This window comes from Podarcis muralis, chromosome 4 (assembly GCF_964188315.1).
Source record: "Podarcis muralis chromosome 4, rPodMur119.hap1.1, whole genome shotgun sequence".
Classification (NCBI taxonomy): Eukaryota; Metazoa; Chordata; class Lepidosauria; order Squamata; family Lacertidae; genus Podarcis; species Podarcis muralis.
In genome coordinates this window covers 27,357,008-27,374,782 of record NC_135658.1, presented here as the reverse complement: position 1 = coordinate 27,374,782, position 17,775 = coordinate 27,357,008, and the positions used below count along the sequence as shown (strand labels likewise).

Genomic DNA, 17,775 nt, shown 5'->3' with positions numbered 1-17,775 from the left:
TATGTGGGCCACGCCAACATGCACAGGGATATGGAACGTAACCCCTGTGCAAAACAAAGGATTGCCTGTACTTTTATATTCCCTTTAGAGGTAACAACCTTCTCAAGATGATTTACAAAATAAAAGCATGAAACTGTAATATACAGTGAACTAAAACAGCATTAAAATAACAGCAGCAAAAAAAAAGCCATCAAAATGACTATTTTATATAATAGTAACTGAAATTAGGGCTGTGCACTGGATCTGGCCAAATTCCAGATCCTGAACCAAATCAGGCCTATTTGGGTTGACTTGGGATTTGAATTGAGTTGAAGCAGCCTCAGTTCACCCTGGGTCAGATCAAGTCCACCTGGAGCTATCTGGCCTGCCAAAATTGGATGGTCTGGCAGTGAGGAGAGAGAAGCAGAAGGCATTTTCCCCCCCTCACCCTACCCCCCAACCAGATGTTTAATCAGGGTTTTAGACCCTGATTAAACATGGGGGCAGTTGAAAAATTAGGGTTTTAAAATAATTAAACAAATTTCTTTAGGGGGAAAAGGTAGAATGTCATTTTAAAAAGTTATTTGGGAGGTTTTGCTAAGAGTTCAGCAGTTCAAGAGCACATTCGGTCAAGTAGTGCTCCTGCAGTAACCTTGTTCCCTTGTTTTGCTGGGTTCTATGTCAAGTTCCCTCCTATCCAAATGGATGTTGCATATAATGGTTATGATACATGTTACATGAACCGATCAGGTGCTGTTTTGATTCAGTGACATAAAGGACTGAGGAAGTTAATGCCTTAGGAAAGGATTGGTACTTCTTTGATCAATGCTAGCTATTTGATCACAAACTTGTGGTTTTAAATCCTACTTTTCTGAAGGCAATGATTTACATATGAAAGTAACTTAGTAATGCAGGAATTTGATTCATTTGTTTTGAAGCAGCTTGCACCCAGGTCTTGAGAAGTAAAACATTTGATCCAAAGTCAAAGCTGTTCCATTCAAAGTGGAACTGTGAACACCTAGCTTTAAACAAAACAAGAATCTCTCTCCTAAAGAATGTAAAGAGATGAACACAATGTAACAAGCATTCCAATAGACTTATTACCATATGCATCAAATTAGGTTTAAGACAATAAATTAGTTCCATAAAGGGTGATTAAGAGCCAGGACATTATGTAACATAACCAGCATTCCCGCCCACTCTTGAAATTTCATAATCAACAATATTTTGTGGCATTCTCCTTCCGCTCTACAAGATTGAAGACATTTAAAATGTTTTGACATAAATTTCCATATTTTCACAATTTGTGAGGCTTTATTCCAAACTGAGTATATATATAAAATAGAAGACTTTGGCCATCTTCAGATGCTTGCATCCAGTGTTTAGCAGACAAGAATGATGACAGGCATAGCTCATGTGCTTATTCCCACAGGCCCCCTCATATGTTTTCTTAAGACTGGGGATGCAGGTGGTGCTGTGATCTAAACCACTGAGCCTCTTGGGCTCGCTGATCAGAAGGTTGGCGGCTCGAATCCACTCGATGGGGTGAGCTCCTGTTGCTCTGTCCCAGCTTCTGCCAACCTAGCAGTTTGAAAGCATGCCAGTGTGAGTAGATAAATAGGTACAACCATGGAGGGAAGGTAAACGGCATTTCCATGTACTCTGGTTTCTGTCATGGTGTTCCATTGTGCCAGAAGCGGTTTAGTCATGCTGGCCACATGACCCAGAAAGCTGTCTGTGGACAAATGCTGGCTCCCTCGGCCTGAAAGCGAGATGAGCACCGCGCCCTATACAGTGGTACCTTGGGTTACATACACTTCAGGTTACAGACTCCACTAATCCAGAAATAGTACCTCGGGTTAAGAACTTTGCTTCAGGATGAGAACAGAAATCATGCTCCGGCGGCGTGGCAGCAGCGGGAGGCCCCATTAGCTAAAGTGGTGCTTCAGATTAAGAACAGTTTCAGGTTAAGAACAGACCTCTGGAACAAATTAAGTACTTAACCCGAGGTACCACTGTAGTCACCTTTGACTGGACTTAACCATCCAGGGGTCCTTTACCTTTTTGTTGTTGTTGTTTAAAGGTAAAGGTAAAGGTACCCCTGCCCGTACGGGCCAGTCTTGACAGACTCTGGGGTTGTGCGCCCATCTCACTCAAGAGGCCGGGGGCCAGCGCTGTCCGGAGACACTTCCGGGTCACGTGGCCAGCGTGACAAAGCTGCATCTGGCGAGCCAGCGCAGCACACGGAAACGCCGTTTACCTTCCCGCCAGTAAGCGGTCCCTATTTATCTACTTGCACCTGGAGGTGCTTTCGAACTGCTAGGTTGGCAGGCGCTGGGACCGAGCAACGGGAGCGCACCCCGCCACGGGGATTCGAACCGCCGACCTTTCGATCGGCAAGCCCTAGGCGCTGAGGCTTTTACCCACAGCACCACCCGCGTCCCTGTTGTTGTTTAGTCGTGTCCAACTCTTAGTGACCCCATGGACCAGAGAATGCCAGGCACTCCTGCCTTCCACTGCCTCCCACAGCTTGGTCAAACTCATGTTCGTAGCTTTGAGAACACTGTCTAACCATCTCCTTTACTTAAAACTGACTATGATGAATGCCTGAACAGGGCTATTCTCATGTTGTTATTTAGTTTTTGAAACCAAGGAACAAAAGAAAGAGTAATGTAAGCAAGTTTTTCATGTTAAGAAAAGAATCTGCATTGGAAGGGAGAATCTGTCTTAATACTAACAGATGTTTTTATGAGACATAGACAGTTATACTGAAAGATCTGGTTGTTAACTCTACACATTTGTCCAGGTCCCAATACAGTCCTGCCAATTTGGATTCTACTCTCACACTTGAACAGAAATCAAACAGGCCATCTGTAACATGACAGAGTTTAAATAAGGTTTTGGATGGATCCTTAGATTGTAAGCCCCCTTGGAGATACACTATTAACATTTAGAAAAGCTGCTGTATGCCACTCTGAGCCTATGCAATAGAATGGGATATACAGTTGCAATCAAAATTATTCAACCCCTCACAACTGCACAAATACAACAGGTGTTGTCTCAAGCACACCTGATGCAACTAATCAAGGGCTTCAAGCAGGTGTGCTTGAGCTGAAACACATGAAATACCTGAGCTGGGTTTGCTGAGTGTTAAATTTGGCTGCATGTTAGAAATATGGCTAAGTCAAGAGAATGGTTCCAAAAGGTAAGAGAAGATAACATCACCCTTCACAAACAAGGAGCAGGATACAAAAAGATAGTGAGGGCACTATCTTTGTTCCTAGAGACACCACTGGAAGCATAGTTCACAAGTTCAAAGTTAAAGTAACACTGGTTACACTACCTGGACTGGGCAAAAAAAAAAAAAAGAAGTTATCTGCGGCAGCAACCAGATTTCTGAGAAGGCAGGCTGGGGAAAATCCTCAAATGACTGCAAAAAAGCTGCAGCAAGACTTAGGGGTAGCAGGCACTGAGGTTTCAGTGAGCACATTAAGGCCTTACTAAACTCAGATTTCCATGCCAGAACTCTACACCACTACTGACCCAAAAGCACAAGAAAAGGTGGCTCCAATATGCTCAAAATCATATAAATAAGCCACAGAAGTTTTGGGGTTCTGTTTTGTGGAGCGATGAAACAAAATTGGAACTTTTCAGCCCCATGGATCAGCGTTACATCTGGAGGAGGAAGAATGAAGCATATGCTGAAAAGAACACTCTGCCTACAGTGAAGCGTGGTGGTGGTTTGGTGATGCTGTGGGGCTGCTATGCATCCTCTGGCACTGGAAACCTGAAGTGTATGAAAGGCAGGATGGATTCATTGAAGTATCAGGAAATCCTAGGAGGAAACATCATGTTGTCTGTGAGGAAGCTGATGCTTGGGCTTCATTGGACCTTCCAACATGTCAATGATCCCAAGCATACCTTAAATTCCCCTAAGGCTTGGTTGCAGAAGAGGTCCTGGAAGGTTCTACAGTGGCCATCAGTCACCTGACTTGAACCCCATAGGAAATCTCTGGTGGGATTTGAAGAAGTCGGTTGCAGCACGCAGACACAATATTCTTGAACTGGAGACATTGCTCATGAGGAATGGGCTAAGATTCCTCAGGAATGCTGCCGGAAGCTGCTGTCTGGCTATGCATCTTGTTTGCAGCAGGTCATAGCAGCAAAAGGCTTCTCTACTAAGTAATAAAGATGCTTGCAATGACGGGGTTGAAAAATAGTGAAACTGGAGAATCCAGTATAAGTTGCAATTTCAGCTGAATTTTTAAGCATCCATTGTGTTGCTATTTCAATTGCAAACAGCTGAAAGTCGGTAAATTTTGATAATAAACCTGATGGGAGTTGAATAATTTTGATTGCAACTGTAAATCAGATAAAGAAACTAGAGACTTCATATTTTAAACATTTCTTACTTGAGATTCAATACCCTTCTTTGGTAAATGAAACCCAACTCTTGTCCATATGTTTCACATGTTAATGACTTGTACCTGGAAAACTTAATGAGTGGTCAGAGGGAGAAGAATAGGAGGAGGAGGAGGTGTCAGAAGCTGAAGAGGTAACAGGGTGTAGTGAGTAGGAAGAGTCTGTGGCAGAGAGCAGCCCAGAGTTATGCAAAGTTATACAATGTATAGTTATACTAATCAAGTAAAAATCATTTAAATACCATACATTAAGTCCGCAACTTACTTACACTATCACAACCTTATGCGTGGGGTGGGGGTTTATTCATTTCCCCCCCACCCGCAACCCCAGGCTTTGGGAAAGGAGTGAGAGAGCTCTGACAGCAGCCCCAAGCCCTTGTGCCACCTTTTCAAAGCCCAGTACTCATGGTGGTGCCTTCCTTACCAGCCTTTGGGAAGGAGATGTGAGAGCTCTGGGAAAGTCACAAGAGGGGCCTGCAAAGTTCTCAGGGCCCTCATGCAACCTTCCCAGATCCCGGTAAGCAGCCTTCTACATCAAGGGGAGTTGGTTCTGGGGGTTCCTGATTTTGTACAATTTTGCCTTGACGTACAGACCCTTGGAACTGAACCCTTGTGTAAGTGGCATGCTCACTGTGTAATGTGTGTGTGTGTGCATACTGCACATGTCTTTAGGCTACATAAGGCACATAATGCACATATTACACTCTACCTCAAACATGCTCAGATTTGTGTGAGGGATAAAATTCAGATTATAGCATAAACCATAAAATTCAAATCTTGAACTTAAATCTATACTACAGTGTATAACTAGCCAATGTTTTAAGAAGTTTAGCTGTGGGTGTCTCATAATTAAGCCTGTGCAATGGGCCCCAACTGCAACCCATTGTCTGTAATGACTTACCAATTTGATGTCCTACTTCACTCATACTAAACTCTCATTGCTCTCATCATAGGTATGAATTTTGCTCCAATCCAGAGAGACCTTTCATCTTGAAACCTGGGAGCACTATAGGAAACAGAATCGAAACCATCACACAGAAAACAGCAATAATAGAGGGAAAGAATAAGGTATGGTAATTTTAAAGATAAAGTACTTCAACCTTGGGTATTCGTAATATGAACTGTTTATAAATGCTGGATGATTAGTTGCTGGAAGTCTCTTCACAGCTGAGAAGAGGTTTCAGAAATCAAATCCCAGCTTATTTCTGTTGCAGTGTCGTAGTCACATTACAGAAGTACATATTCTGTTCACAGTTCTTGTGGATATTGGCCATGCTATCCGTGCAAATAGCAGATTGGTCCCATAAGGTAGTGTGCCTTTGGTGACTCAGTAAGGGGTTGTTAATAATTAGCAGCAGAAACCTCTTTTGATGCTTAAATTCTCATTTTGATGCTGTCTGGGACTGGATAGGACAAACATTATGTGTCAAATTGAACAAACTATTACATGATATCAAATCCCACCAGTACTGCAAACCTTACCAAACAACTTCCAAGGCACACCATTCTGCACCACTTCCCACATATCTGGCTTTTAAGTTAATTTGTTAATAGTTGCAATGCTACTTTGGTAGTCACAAAAATTTGGAAAGGGTTCAGATAAGAGTCATGAGGATATCTGAAGGTTTGAGAATATTATTTTACAAAAGAGACAGTTGGGGATGGTTTCAACACAATCTGAAATTTTATCCAGGGTGAGGCAATTCTGGAAAATACTACAGAGTATTTTCACACAGAAGCACAGTGACAGCCAGCAGAAGACACATGCTCCAGAAATATCCATGGCAGTGATTTGCATATGGTCCATTTTGTATTCACTTGTGCTTCCTCTTTTGGTGCTTCCTGGTAGTGTATTATATTGTTCTATGTGCCTAGAGGACAATTAAAAAGAGGAGAAGCATGTTCAAACTTATCTTGACTTAGCTGACTCAAGTGCTTTTTTGAGCAAATGATAGTGTTTTGGGGAAGAATAGTTACACATCAGGTGAAACAATAAATCAATAGTCTAAAGCAGGGCCAGGGATCTATTGCCAAAGATCTGCATGTGGACTTCTGCTTTTCTTCATGTGGCCTAATTCCATGTTGGTAGAGAAGCCTAGAGCAGAAGAAAGAGTGTAGAAAGTGGAGAGTGGAAGAGAGAGCTGAAACAGATGGATTCATGGAAGGAAAAGGGGAGGCAGAAGTCCTCTCCCAAGTCATCCACCCCTGAGAAGAAACTACAGATATCAGGGAACCTAATTCTACATTAAGCAGAAATGACAGAACAGACTTCCCCCAAATCGGGTGCCAAATCATACATTTGTTGCCAACCCTAGTGGGATTTTCTACTTTTGTTTCAGGTTCATTAGTTCTTAAAACTATATTTGAACATATTTCTGATAAAGTTAACATACTTTTATGTAGAGCAGTAGAGATTCATTCAACTGGCACATCTGAACATTGGAGGAGGGATGATACAAAGATGGCAGTGACTAGCTGCTTTTTTCTGACATGAGTGATTCTATTGAAACAAACCAAAGAAAAAGCTTTCATAGTTTTGAACTCGCTCTGACATTTAAAATGTTTTGGCAAGGGTAACGGTGGGTGGCTTACCAGCCTGAGTGTTACTATGGAAATTTCCCTTTGATCAGAAGTGATTTGGCAAGTTTGGTTCTCCTTTGAGACTATTTGTGTCAAGTTTGACTATTGTTAATGTGGGATAAAAGAGATATCAAATTCATCTTCTAACCAAAGTTTGTTAGACTTTAGTGTTGCAGATGGAGTTAAGCAAAACCCAATTTAATCTTAACATGTAAAAACACGGGTCAAATTTCTCTGTGAGTCTATGCAAGAAACAAGTCAGAAGGTGACAATAAAACCTGAATAAATGTCTATGACTGCTCAGGTGTTTGGCTTTTCAGTATGTGTCTTACCATATTGGAATGAGACTTGTGTAGGCAAGAGTCTTCTTTGTTTATATCGCAGCAGTGCAGAATGATTCCAGCATGCTAGGGTATGTTTTGTCTTTTTGTGCTATAAATTAACATGGCTTCTCCTTTATGGCTGTGTGTGCACACCATACATTGAAAGCACATTATTTCCCCCAAATAATCTGTAATTTCTCATCACAGAGCCATAATGCTCAGCACACTTAACAAACTATAGTTCCTAGAATTCTTGTGGGGAAAATAATGTGCTTTCAGTGTTGTGTGTATGCAGCCTAAATGCTGGAAGTGAAATCCCACTGGGATGGGATATACTGAACTATCAGGCTTATAGCCAGTGGTGTAATTGTAAATTTTGACATGCAGGAGATCATTGTTACAGTCTCCAAAGCCATGCCCAAAGGAGAATCCAAAAATACAGGCACCTGAGCTGATCCATTTTATGGAAATAATACTCAGTTTATCAGGGGCACCATGACTGCAGTCCTCAGTGGTGCTTACTTCTGACTGTGTAGGTTCAATGGGAAAAACATGATGACCTTTAACAGAAGTTCTTCAGCCAGCTGAAATGTATTTATTATTCATTTATTTTATTATTTTTTTGAAACAACTTCTAGATGAGTCTCAAGACTATATATGTGAAAACAATTAAAAATAGCTTTAAAAACAGTGCAAAAAAGACACTTGATTTAAAACAATGCAGTATGAACACATAATGTATAGATCATTTCACCCAGCTGGAAAACCTATAGAAAGAAAAATGTATATTGTTTCCAGAATGGTGAAAATCTGTTGTGCCTTAACAGGGATGCTGTTCCACAAAATGGGTATAGCCACACTGGAAACCCTTCTCCAAGTTGCTGTGGATCAGGGTTCTGATATTTTAGGGACTTAGGTGGGTAACCTTCCTACAAACACAATGACTAACTGGTAAGGGGTAAGGCAGTCTCTTAAGTAACCTGGCCCTGAGCTGCATCAAGTCTTATATGGACTAGTAGCAGATCAGCCAGTGTAGATCCCCCAGATAAGGTGTTATATGCTGCTAATAGTTTATTCTTACAACCATCCTTATTGCCATGTTCTGTATTAGCTGCAGCCTCCAGTGTAGCCCCACATAAAGAGCATTACAGTAATCCAGTCTTGAGGCTGCTAATGCATGGGCAAATGTAGTCAAATTATTCATTTACCTTCAATTAGAAATGCTAACAATCTTGCAAATAAGTGTTGCCATTTGAACTTCTAGTGTAAAGTAGCTCAATTATTTTCCTCATTCTCTGACTTCCTACATGCTAATCTTTAACAAATAACATCGGAAAGTCTCATTGTCACCTCATTCATTTTGCCAAAACATGGAGCTTCTTCCAATTATCTTGGCACCCCAGGACATGCCTTCATTGCTACCTCTCTGTAAAAAAATCCTGGAGCTGTCCTCTCCCGTGTGTATGCCCTCCACTGTTCTACTGCTTATAGCCACAACTGTTTCTTTTTACACAAAAAGTACTGCTGTTTTCTGAGATGGCAAGAGGGGAACGGCTGAATTCCCAGACCAGTGGAAATATCAGCACGGCTAATAATGAAATCTGCATTCAGAATTCCAGAATGTATTTTAAAATGTCAACCAACAGTCATTTAAAAAACTTGCCCAGATACATGTACATGAAAGATTGATTCTCTTAGGTGTGATGTTGAGAGTTTTATGTTACAAAATAATTGCTCCCATTGTTAGCTACTTGCTCTTCTTATCTGTGGCTAATCACAAACAAGGGAAACATTTGCTTTGTAAGCAAACCTTCAGAGCAAGAATGAGATCTATCCTTGAGGAAATAGCCAGAATACCAGTTTGAAGTATGCCACATCTTAGTATTTGAGTGTTAGCAAGATTATACAAGAGCTTCGTTTAAGAATGGGTGTCTGTTCTCATTCCCATGCCCTTCCTGTTTTCAGACAAAATGAGATTTGTCCTCAGAATCTCCTTCTTACACTACCCTCTAAGTAGTGTTATAGAACAGTGGTGGCTAATCTGTAATGTTGTTGGACTCTGACAGTGGCGTAGCGTGGGGGGTGCAGGGGGGGCCAGCCGCACCGGGCGCAACATCTGGGGTTAGGGCAAATCCACAGGTTAGGGGGCGCAAATCCACGGGTTAGGGGGCGCAAATCCATGGGTTAGGGGGCGCAAATTACTTGCCTTGCCCCGGGTGCTGACAACCCACGCTACGCCACTGGACTCTGATTCCTATCAGCCTCAGGCAGCATGGCCATGTCTGACATGATGGAAGTTGCAAGCCAGCACCATCTGGAGGGTCACAGGTTCCCCATCCCTGTTATAGAAAATTTGATATATACTTGGCATGTCATTTTGTTTTTTAAAAACACACAAAGCAAAACGCCATCTGAATTACCTATATAACTATGTGTAGCGCGGGCGTGTGATTCTTAATACACACTGCAGTGAGACAAGATAAAGTGTGGATAAACCCTCACAGCCTCAGGTGCAATAAGCTGCTTCCAAACTCTGCTGTTGTAGGAAACAGAGAGGTGGGGGTAACAGCATCTTAGGGCTCCACACAAGTGGTTTATAGTCTGCATGAGTGATGCCTTCATGTCCAACATGTTGCTCCCAGGCTACCAGTGGGAGGAGGGTGGCTGGTGAGTGGAACCAAATGTACACTTCATCAGGATCAGACCTATGTGAGTCTTCTGATCTCCTTGGCCCTTGGCCAGTGCCTGACTTGGCTGATTTTTGCTGCTGACCATGATTGCATCTAACATGTTAAAGCCAGGATACAAAATAGTAATATTTTTTTTAAAAGTTAAGAATTAACTTCTACTCTGTTGCACACATGTATCTACATTTTCCAGTATTTTTCTTGCCAACTCCCTTGGCTGGCTGAGTGACCTCTGGGCATCCTGTGGGGTACAGCTCACAGTGCCACACCTAATTTATTGTAACCTGTCATCAGCACATCATGAAAATGAGATAAATCCATGTTAAATCCTAAATGTTCAGAATATAATGATTCTGGAAATATAAAGGTCTCCTGGGTAAGCTGCCTTCCTGTTATGATTCCATTATTTCCTTGGCTTTATATGATGGTGGCACCTCCTAGTTGCTGCACTGCTTTTCACAGAATTAATGGAACAACTGAATCGTGTCAGTGTCAGTAGTCAGGAAGATCACTGAAAAATAATTATTAAAAACGGATAAGAACTAAAACTATTCTTTCCCCCAACAGACTGCTAGCATGTTGATTGTGGCTGAATCCAGGTCATCCGGAATCTACAGTTGCATAGCTTCCAATAAAGTGGGAAGTGACGAAAGAAATATTAGTTATTTTGTAACAGGTGAGATACAATTAATGTGATATTAAATCATACAGCTATTGATCGACTACATTTTGACCCATTTGTGTTTGGAGGGGATAACTATAGTGAATGAAAACAACAAAAATTATAGGGTGCTATCCTTATTCTGGAATTATTACTGGCTGGGAATTTTCTCTTCGTTACCAGCCGCCACCTGTGACTTGTGAGCTATTTTCTTCTTCCCCTTAAGGTATTATTACAAAATACCTTCAACATTCTACCTACATCATTCACATGGCTAGTTCACGTGTAGCTCTGTCATGTATGTTCTCTACACAGCAAGGTGTGGGCCTCCGAAGTGAGCATTGGTCTCACATGCCCCGCAAGAAACCAAATGCATGCTGGACTCTATCCATGAACATACTGATGTGGATCTATTATGGGCTGAACTAAGAAATTACTTTGTAGCATGAGAAAAGCACTTGGGTGAATCCATTCTAACAAGTTGTTATAACAAGCTTACCCTTTTCTCCTTACAGTCAACTGCTCTTGCTGAGGGAGAAAAAACTCCACAAAAAACACCACCTTTAAACTAATGCCAGTACAAAATGCTGATGGCTGTGAACAAAAGGCCAGGATGCTAAAAAGGATTTCCTTTCAGTATATTCAAAATAGATACTTCGGGGCTAGACTGATTGCTAGAAGTTGTTAGCTTTTCAACAGCTTTCAAGTTTGTTCTCATTTGAAGACTGGCTTCATCAGAGAATGGCAGGAAGGGGACAGGAACATATCTGGGGCAAAAAAAAAAAAAAAAAAAAAGCCTTCTAGGGCCTGTAAAATGGACCAGATGAATATGTCCTGGGACATGTGTACATTCTGACCACAGGGTAGAAGCACTAGATTCAATATAAGCCTGATCCTTCCCCTATTTTTTGTGGTTGTTTTGCTGGCACACAGCAGGGCCATGGGTGTGTTTGCAATTACTGAGGGTGAGACAGGAACAGCAAAGCCTTATCTCCTGGCTGACCAGTGTCACTAAAGGCATTTTATTTTGAGATTCCTGATGGTGCTTGGCAAAGATAAACAAAATCTTCCATCAGGAAACCTGGGAGCTATTTCCACAGGAAGTTTCAAATCACTACAGTAAATAAAACTCTTTTACATCATTCCAGCCACTCGCTATCCCGCTTTTCTCAGGCTTTAACAAATTCTATGAGGTGGTTATAAATCAGGAGTCTTTTAAAGAAGAACTTAGTGTAATGTCTTCTTCCAAAATCAGTTTGTTTCTTTTGTCTCAAAATAGCCTGTATACAAAATTATCTCTTTAAACTGGACAGTATTTTTAACATTATGATAGTTACTTTATCAACTGTCCTGTGAGCTCTGGATGAAGGGTGATACAAATGTAATAAATAATTATAATAAATAAAGTGCACATTGTGTCAGGATTAGACATAGATATGTCACTTAGCTTTTGCTTGATCTTTGTGTGCAATAACTTGGTTTGTTCATTAGCTAAGTAGCATTATATATATGGGAAAGGGAACCTGTAACCCAGCAAATGTTGTTGGGCTCCAGTTCCCATCAGCCCCAACCAGCATGGTTAATGGCCAGGGATGATGGGAGTTGTAGTCCAGCATATCTGGAGGCCCAGAGGTTCCCCATCCCTGTGCAGGAAGATGTAGCTTTCACATTAGGCTATATATTATGTAGCTCAGAATTTAGCTCAGTGCAATTGCTACTTATACTAAGATCCTTATAATAATTTAAACATTGGAAATGTAAACTGGAATCCATTTCAAATGCTCACCTAATCAAATGCAGGCATAAATATTGATCAGGCAACTGAAACGGGTAATCTAAAGTTATACAGAGGCTATAAAGGAAATTTTATGCGTATATGATTAGACGCCAGTTTTTATTATAAAAGAGAAATCTGAAAATGAGTTTGAACCCTCTATAAATCCTCACAGTCACGAGGCCCTCACTCCTTTGAGAAGCTCAAAAACATGGTCCTCTTTCATTGTTTCCTTGGTAGGAAGAGCAAGAGTTAGCTTCAGATGAGTTTGTGTGGGAGAAGGTGGACTGTGCCCTATGAATAAAAAGTACGTTTTGTTTTTTGACAGATGTGCCAAATGGATTCCATATTAACTTAAAGAAAGCACCGATTGAAGGAGAAACCTTGGTGTTGTCCTGTTTAGCCAACAAATTTCTGTACAAAGACATTGCCTGGTTATTACCAAGGACAGTTAACAACCAAACAAGAATAAAAAAGGCAGCCACTAAGGAGTATTCCATTGGTCTCACCCTCAGCATCAAGAATGTTTCGCTTGAACATTCAGGCACGTACACCTGCCGAGCAAGGAACATATACACTGGAGAAGAAGTGCTTCAAGAGAAAGACGTTACAGTCAGAGGTGAGCACTGTAACAAAAAGGCTGTTTTCTCACGGATCCGCAAATTTAAGAGCGCAAGGAATGATTGTACAACACAACACAACATAAACCATTAAAGGACTCACTAAAAAGTGAAAGTTCTCTCATATAATCTCGATTGATTACTGCTGTACACTTCCAAAAAATGGGAGGTTTGGACATAGGAGGAGTAGCCATGCAAAAATGAACCAAAAAGAGAGAGAAAGTAAACAACAAACCCCCAAACCTGGGCTTGCATTTGGCTCAGGAAGATATGTTCTGCTTTGACAAAGATATGGAAGTTGGGATTTGGAAGACTTCCCCATCCCCTGCACTGAATTTTGTGTGTTATGTTGTATTGTTCTTTGCAGTCTCCCACCAAGTGCTAATGAAAAACTTTGGACTACCTTCTCCTCGGCTTTGATATTCGACCTCCTCCTAAGTGTCAAAGCTGCATAAACTGAAAACACTTTTTTTAAAAAAAATAAAAAAACTGCTGGCTTGGGTCAACATTGGACATTTTATAACTTAACTTTAAAGTGCAGAATAAGCACGGCTCAGTTCGAGAGATTGACTGGACTACAGTATTTTTTACTTTAATCTGCTCTTTGTGGATTTATAAATATTGCCTGCTGAGCAAGTTCTTATGCTTATTTATTTGAAATCATTTTTCTACACTAAATATATTAATCTTTTTTAAAAAAGAAAACCAACAATTCTCAGGGAAGGCTCTGAGGATGCAGAATAAGAAATAAAAATGTTGAAATAAGGCACAGCCCTCTTGTATTGTTTGCATGAATTAGAATATTTAAACCCACTAGAGTTGGACCCTCTTTCTTTGAACAAATACTGTGGTAGCTTTCCCAGTGCCCTCCCTTTGGTTCCCTTTCAAATAAATCACAGTGCTACTGTTAAAGGTGTGTTGACATCATTGGGAAAACTGTTTCCTGATTCATTATGGTATAGTTGTTGTAGCTATCTTTATAAAGTAGAATCACCACATTTACCCCTATTGATGAGATTCCAGTCATCACAGAAAAATGTTTAATGTATTTGTCCAAATCTAAATTTAAAATTAAGGCTTTTAGGAGATATATATTATTTATACACATGCACACACCATTGCTTTTCATATGCAAATGATAATAGGATTTAACATGGGGATTTAAAAATGACTAAACTACTGATGAAGAATTAAAAGTAATTTTTGTTACTTTTAAGCATTCCTTGTCTTTCTATTTTGTGATTTTATTTCAAAGTGTTTCTGTGTATTATAAAATCTGTATAAGAAAGAAGTTACTATTTTTAATAGATCTGATAATTTTATTTTTTTACAATGCATATCTATTATATTTGGAGGGGCGTTCATTTATGATTAATTATTATATAGAATTCTTTTAGCCAAGCATGTGGGGATCACAATAGCGACAGCAAAAATGGGAACAAAAGTGGCTTTGCTATTAAAACAGAGGGTGACAACATGACAATTTCTGGTGCCTGAGAACTCACCCACCCATTTCCTCCTTCAAGGTAGCAGGACCGTGTCCCCCAGCCAAGCTTGTCGTTCACGTGGGAATTGCTTTTGTCAAGTGTGAACTGGTAAACAATAGCATTTCCCCATCATGCCAGTTATGTGGAGCCTAAAATGATTTGAAAACAATTAGCTACCTGGAAGTTGTCAGGGTAAAGAAAAGAATTATTGTTCCTATCGTGAAATTTCACCTATAGCCTTTTTGTATACAGTAGATCTTTTTTCAGTATTACCATGATAGCTTCCAGAAACAATATGCATTCTGGCAAAGCAACTTTCTGCTGCTGTTTTTAATACGGTTACAAAGCCAATCCGATTATTGGTAACTGCATTTCAGTGACAGCAAGTGTATTTTACTGTGCATTCTTGGAGGAAAACAGGAGGAGAGAGCCTCATCTCTATAGAAGTTATATGTCAGAAAATATTTTATGGCAAGAAGTAGGCTGCAATGACAGGACCTTATGAATTTGCAGTAGCCTGAAAACTATAGTTTAGGAGTTTGAAGAAGCAAAAGAAGCTGCTGACCGTTGGATTCAATCCACCAAGCACTGATTGTGGGCCAGCTCCACAGGATGAATTGGAATAGCAAGCATATAAGCCTGATTTACAGTCTAATGGAAAGGTTAGAGCACAATACTCACCTGTGGAAATAAAGGTTTATAGCAAATCCTAAGGAAAGGAAGGTATCCTGGCAATTCCATAACTTGGAGTTGGCCAAAGCTTCAACAACCATGTGCTGCAATAGTTTGAATGATTGTTACTGCATCACCACCCATGTTGGAATGTATGAAAGAACCTCAATAATCATGTGTAAGAAAAGGGGCTTAGAGGAGTCCCTTTTTGCATTGTAACTGATGCATAGATACCACTGCTAATACTGATTACTGCAGTTGCACTGGAAAGGGATGGATTTTGTTCTTTGTTGGATGATTTATAATTTCCATATATGATGTGGAGAATAATTTTAAATTACATTTGTATTTCTTTAAGTGCATATTAAAAGTTCAGATGTGTATTTTCTGACTTATCGGTCATTCAACTGATAATATAAGTTGCCTCATAAAGAGATTCAATTGTTAAATGAAATGAGCTGTGCAAAAAGGAGCCAAGATATGTTTAATGTTTTCTTTGTTGGTCATATTTATGTGAGGGTTTTTTTTCTGTCTCAGGGTTAATTTTCTTCTTGCTACTGAAGGCCTAGGTCCACCAATTTGACGGTAGCAGAGGAATTTATACTGCCTCTGCAATTCCATTCATGTTCTTGTAGTTAAAGGATACAGTCCACCATGAACTTCTCCTGTACTGAAATTTATACTGAAGTTCCCTGTTATGCAAAATTGGCTAAATGGTTGCAAGTGAAATCGAAAAGAGGTTTCTACCCTAAGGTCAAATGAAAAGAAGCTAAGCTAGTTAGAAGTGCTTGTGAAAATCCCAGTCTGTTACATTCATGAAACACAGAAGTAGGAGTAAGGAAAAGAATGATTTCTTGCCTTAATCAAGCATTTCCAAATCAGCTAATTATGGCAATAGCCTAATAGAAAGTATGTGAAAAGTGATGCAAACTTATCTTTAAGCAAGAAAGCGTTTTTCAATATTGAAAACATGTGTATGGCTATAAACAAATTAAAATTAATCAGAAATAACATACAGACTTTGTGACATCTGTTTTTTATGGTTTCACTGTCTCAAGTGTCTTGGTTCTGCTGTTTTCTGTAGAAACCCATGGAACACAAAACTTACATACCGTATGTGGTTAGATTCATTCATCTTTTTCTCTTGGCAAACACATTTTCAACTATCATGCCTTTATAGATAGCACTTTGGCAGAAACAAAAATTAAATAAATGGGCAACAGAATATAAACTTCCACAATCCATTGCAAAAAAAGAAAATAATGAGAAAACGTGGGAGGGTGTCTTGATCATTTATGAAGAAGTGCTCTGTAACTACACTTCATACTAGTTTCCTGGTTATGCTGCACCAAGCAGTTTATAATCTAGCTGGACACAGGATCAGTACTACAATATTTGGCAGAAATTATGTTCAGTTACTGGGATTATTTTTAGAAACGATTTTTTATGTTATGTTTTTAACAGTCTGTATATAAAAGGACAGAAGGAAGCTTACAAAAATGGTCATTCTTTCAAATAATTGGTCTGTCATAATTAATGATAGAAAGCCTCATCAGATCTTTGTAGGAGTCCAGCTTTCCTACAAAGAGAGGAAAAGCCATTGTGTAGCCAAGTGAGCGCAGTTCTGACCTTGATCACATCACACAGGAGCATATTATTGCCAAAATGAAAAGAATCTTACCAACATCTTATTCTACCAATAAGCATTCTTTATTATCACAGTGAACATTGTCTAAAAGATTTCTGATAGGGGCACCTGAAAAATGAACTAAAGGAACTTAGAGGAGAGAGAACTCCAGGATCCTATAGGATTTTTCATGATCACATGTGCAGTGAGTTATCTTCATGAGATCTGTAGTTAAATCAATTAACAGGAACAGGACATTTGAGTGGAAATGGGTTGTGTCACAATTGGCACAAGAAATATCAATCATAGATAAATATATTTGCTAGGTGGCTGTTCAAAACTGCTTAGAAAGAAAGAAAACCACAAAGGATGAGAGGAGTGGCTGGAAAATAGAAAGCTAATTAATTAGATTAGTCTCTTTTTCATATTTATATTTTATGAGGTTGCTGCCTTAAAACATCTCACATGGTGACTGACTGGGTAATCTGCATGTGGAGAACAAAACCATATTATGCAGAGATAACACTGAAAACAATTTGATTCTATACTTGGTTCATGTGTGGAATCAAGGCACTTGAATTATATGCCTAAATGTGCTGGGCAGCCTATTATTAAAACACATTTAGTAACCAGATGTTACTAAAAGGGATGAAAAATGGTAAAGCTACTCTGAGAGGTGCACAAGCTGCAGAATTTACAAAGCTCAATAAACAACCTCTCCAGTCCACTGAAGGCTTCAGATTGACCTGTTGCCATGTTATAATGTTCACTTGTTTTTTTGTTGGCTATTTGATATTGAACTAACCAAAGGCCTCTCACCCCAGGCCTGCTTGTACTGTTTAGTTTTCAAGTATGGCTGTCACTATTATATTATATTATATTATATTATATTATATTATATTATTATGTTATATTATATTATATTATATTATATTATATTATAT

General features: G+C 39.7%; 1 protein-coding gene across 1 annotated transcript in view; it reads left to right on the top strand.

The window, feature by feature from the left end:
* The window catches only part of FLT1 (fms related receptor tyrosine kinase 1), a 110,353-nt gene that overhangs the window by 45,268 nt on the left and 47,310 nt on the right, over nucleotides 1-17,775 (top strand). Inside the window, exons 11-13 of the mRNA XM_028726398.2 lie at nucleotides 5,354-5,468; nucleotides 10,558-10,666; nucleotides 12,754-13,044. Of these exons, the coding sequence (XP_028582231.2) occupies nucleotides 5,354-5,468; nucleotides 10,558-10,666; nucleotides 12,754-13,044 (515 nt within the window). The remainder of the gene's footprint in view (nucleotides 1-5,353; nucleotides 5,469-10,557; nucleotides 10,667-12,753; nucleotides 13,045-17,775) is intronic.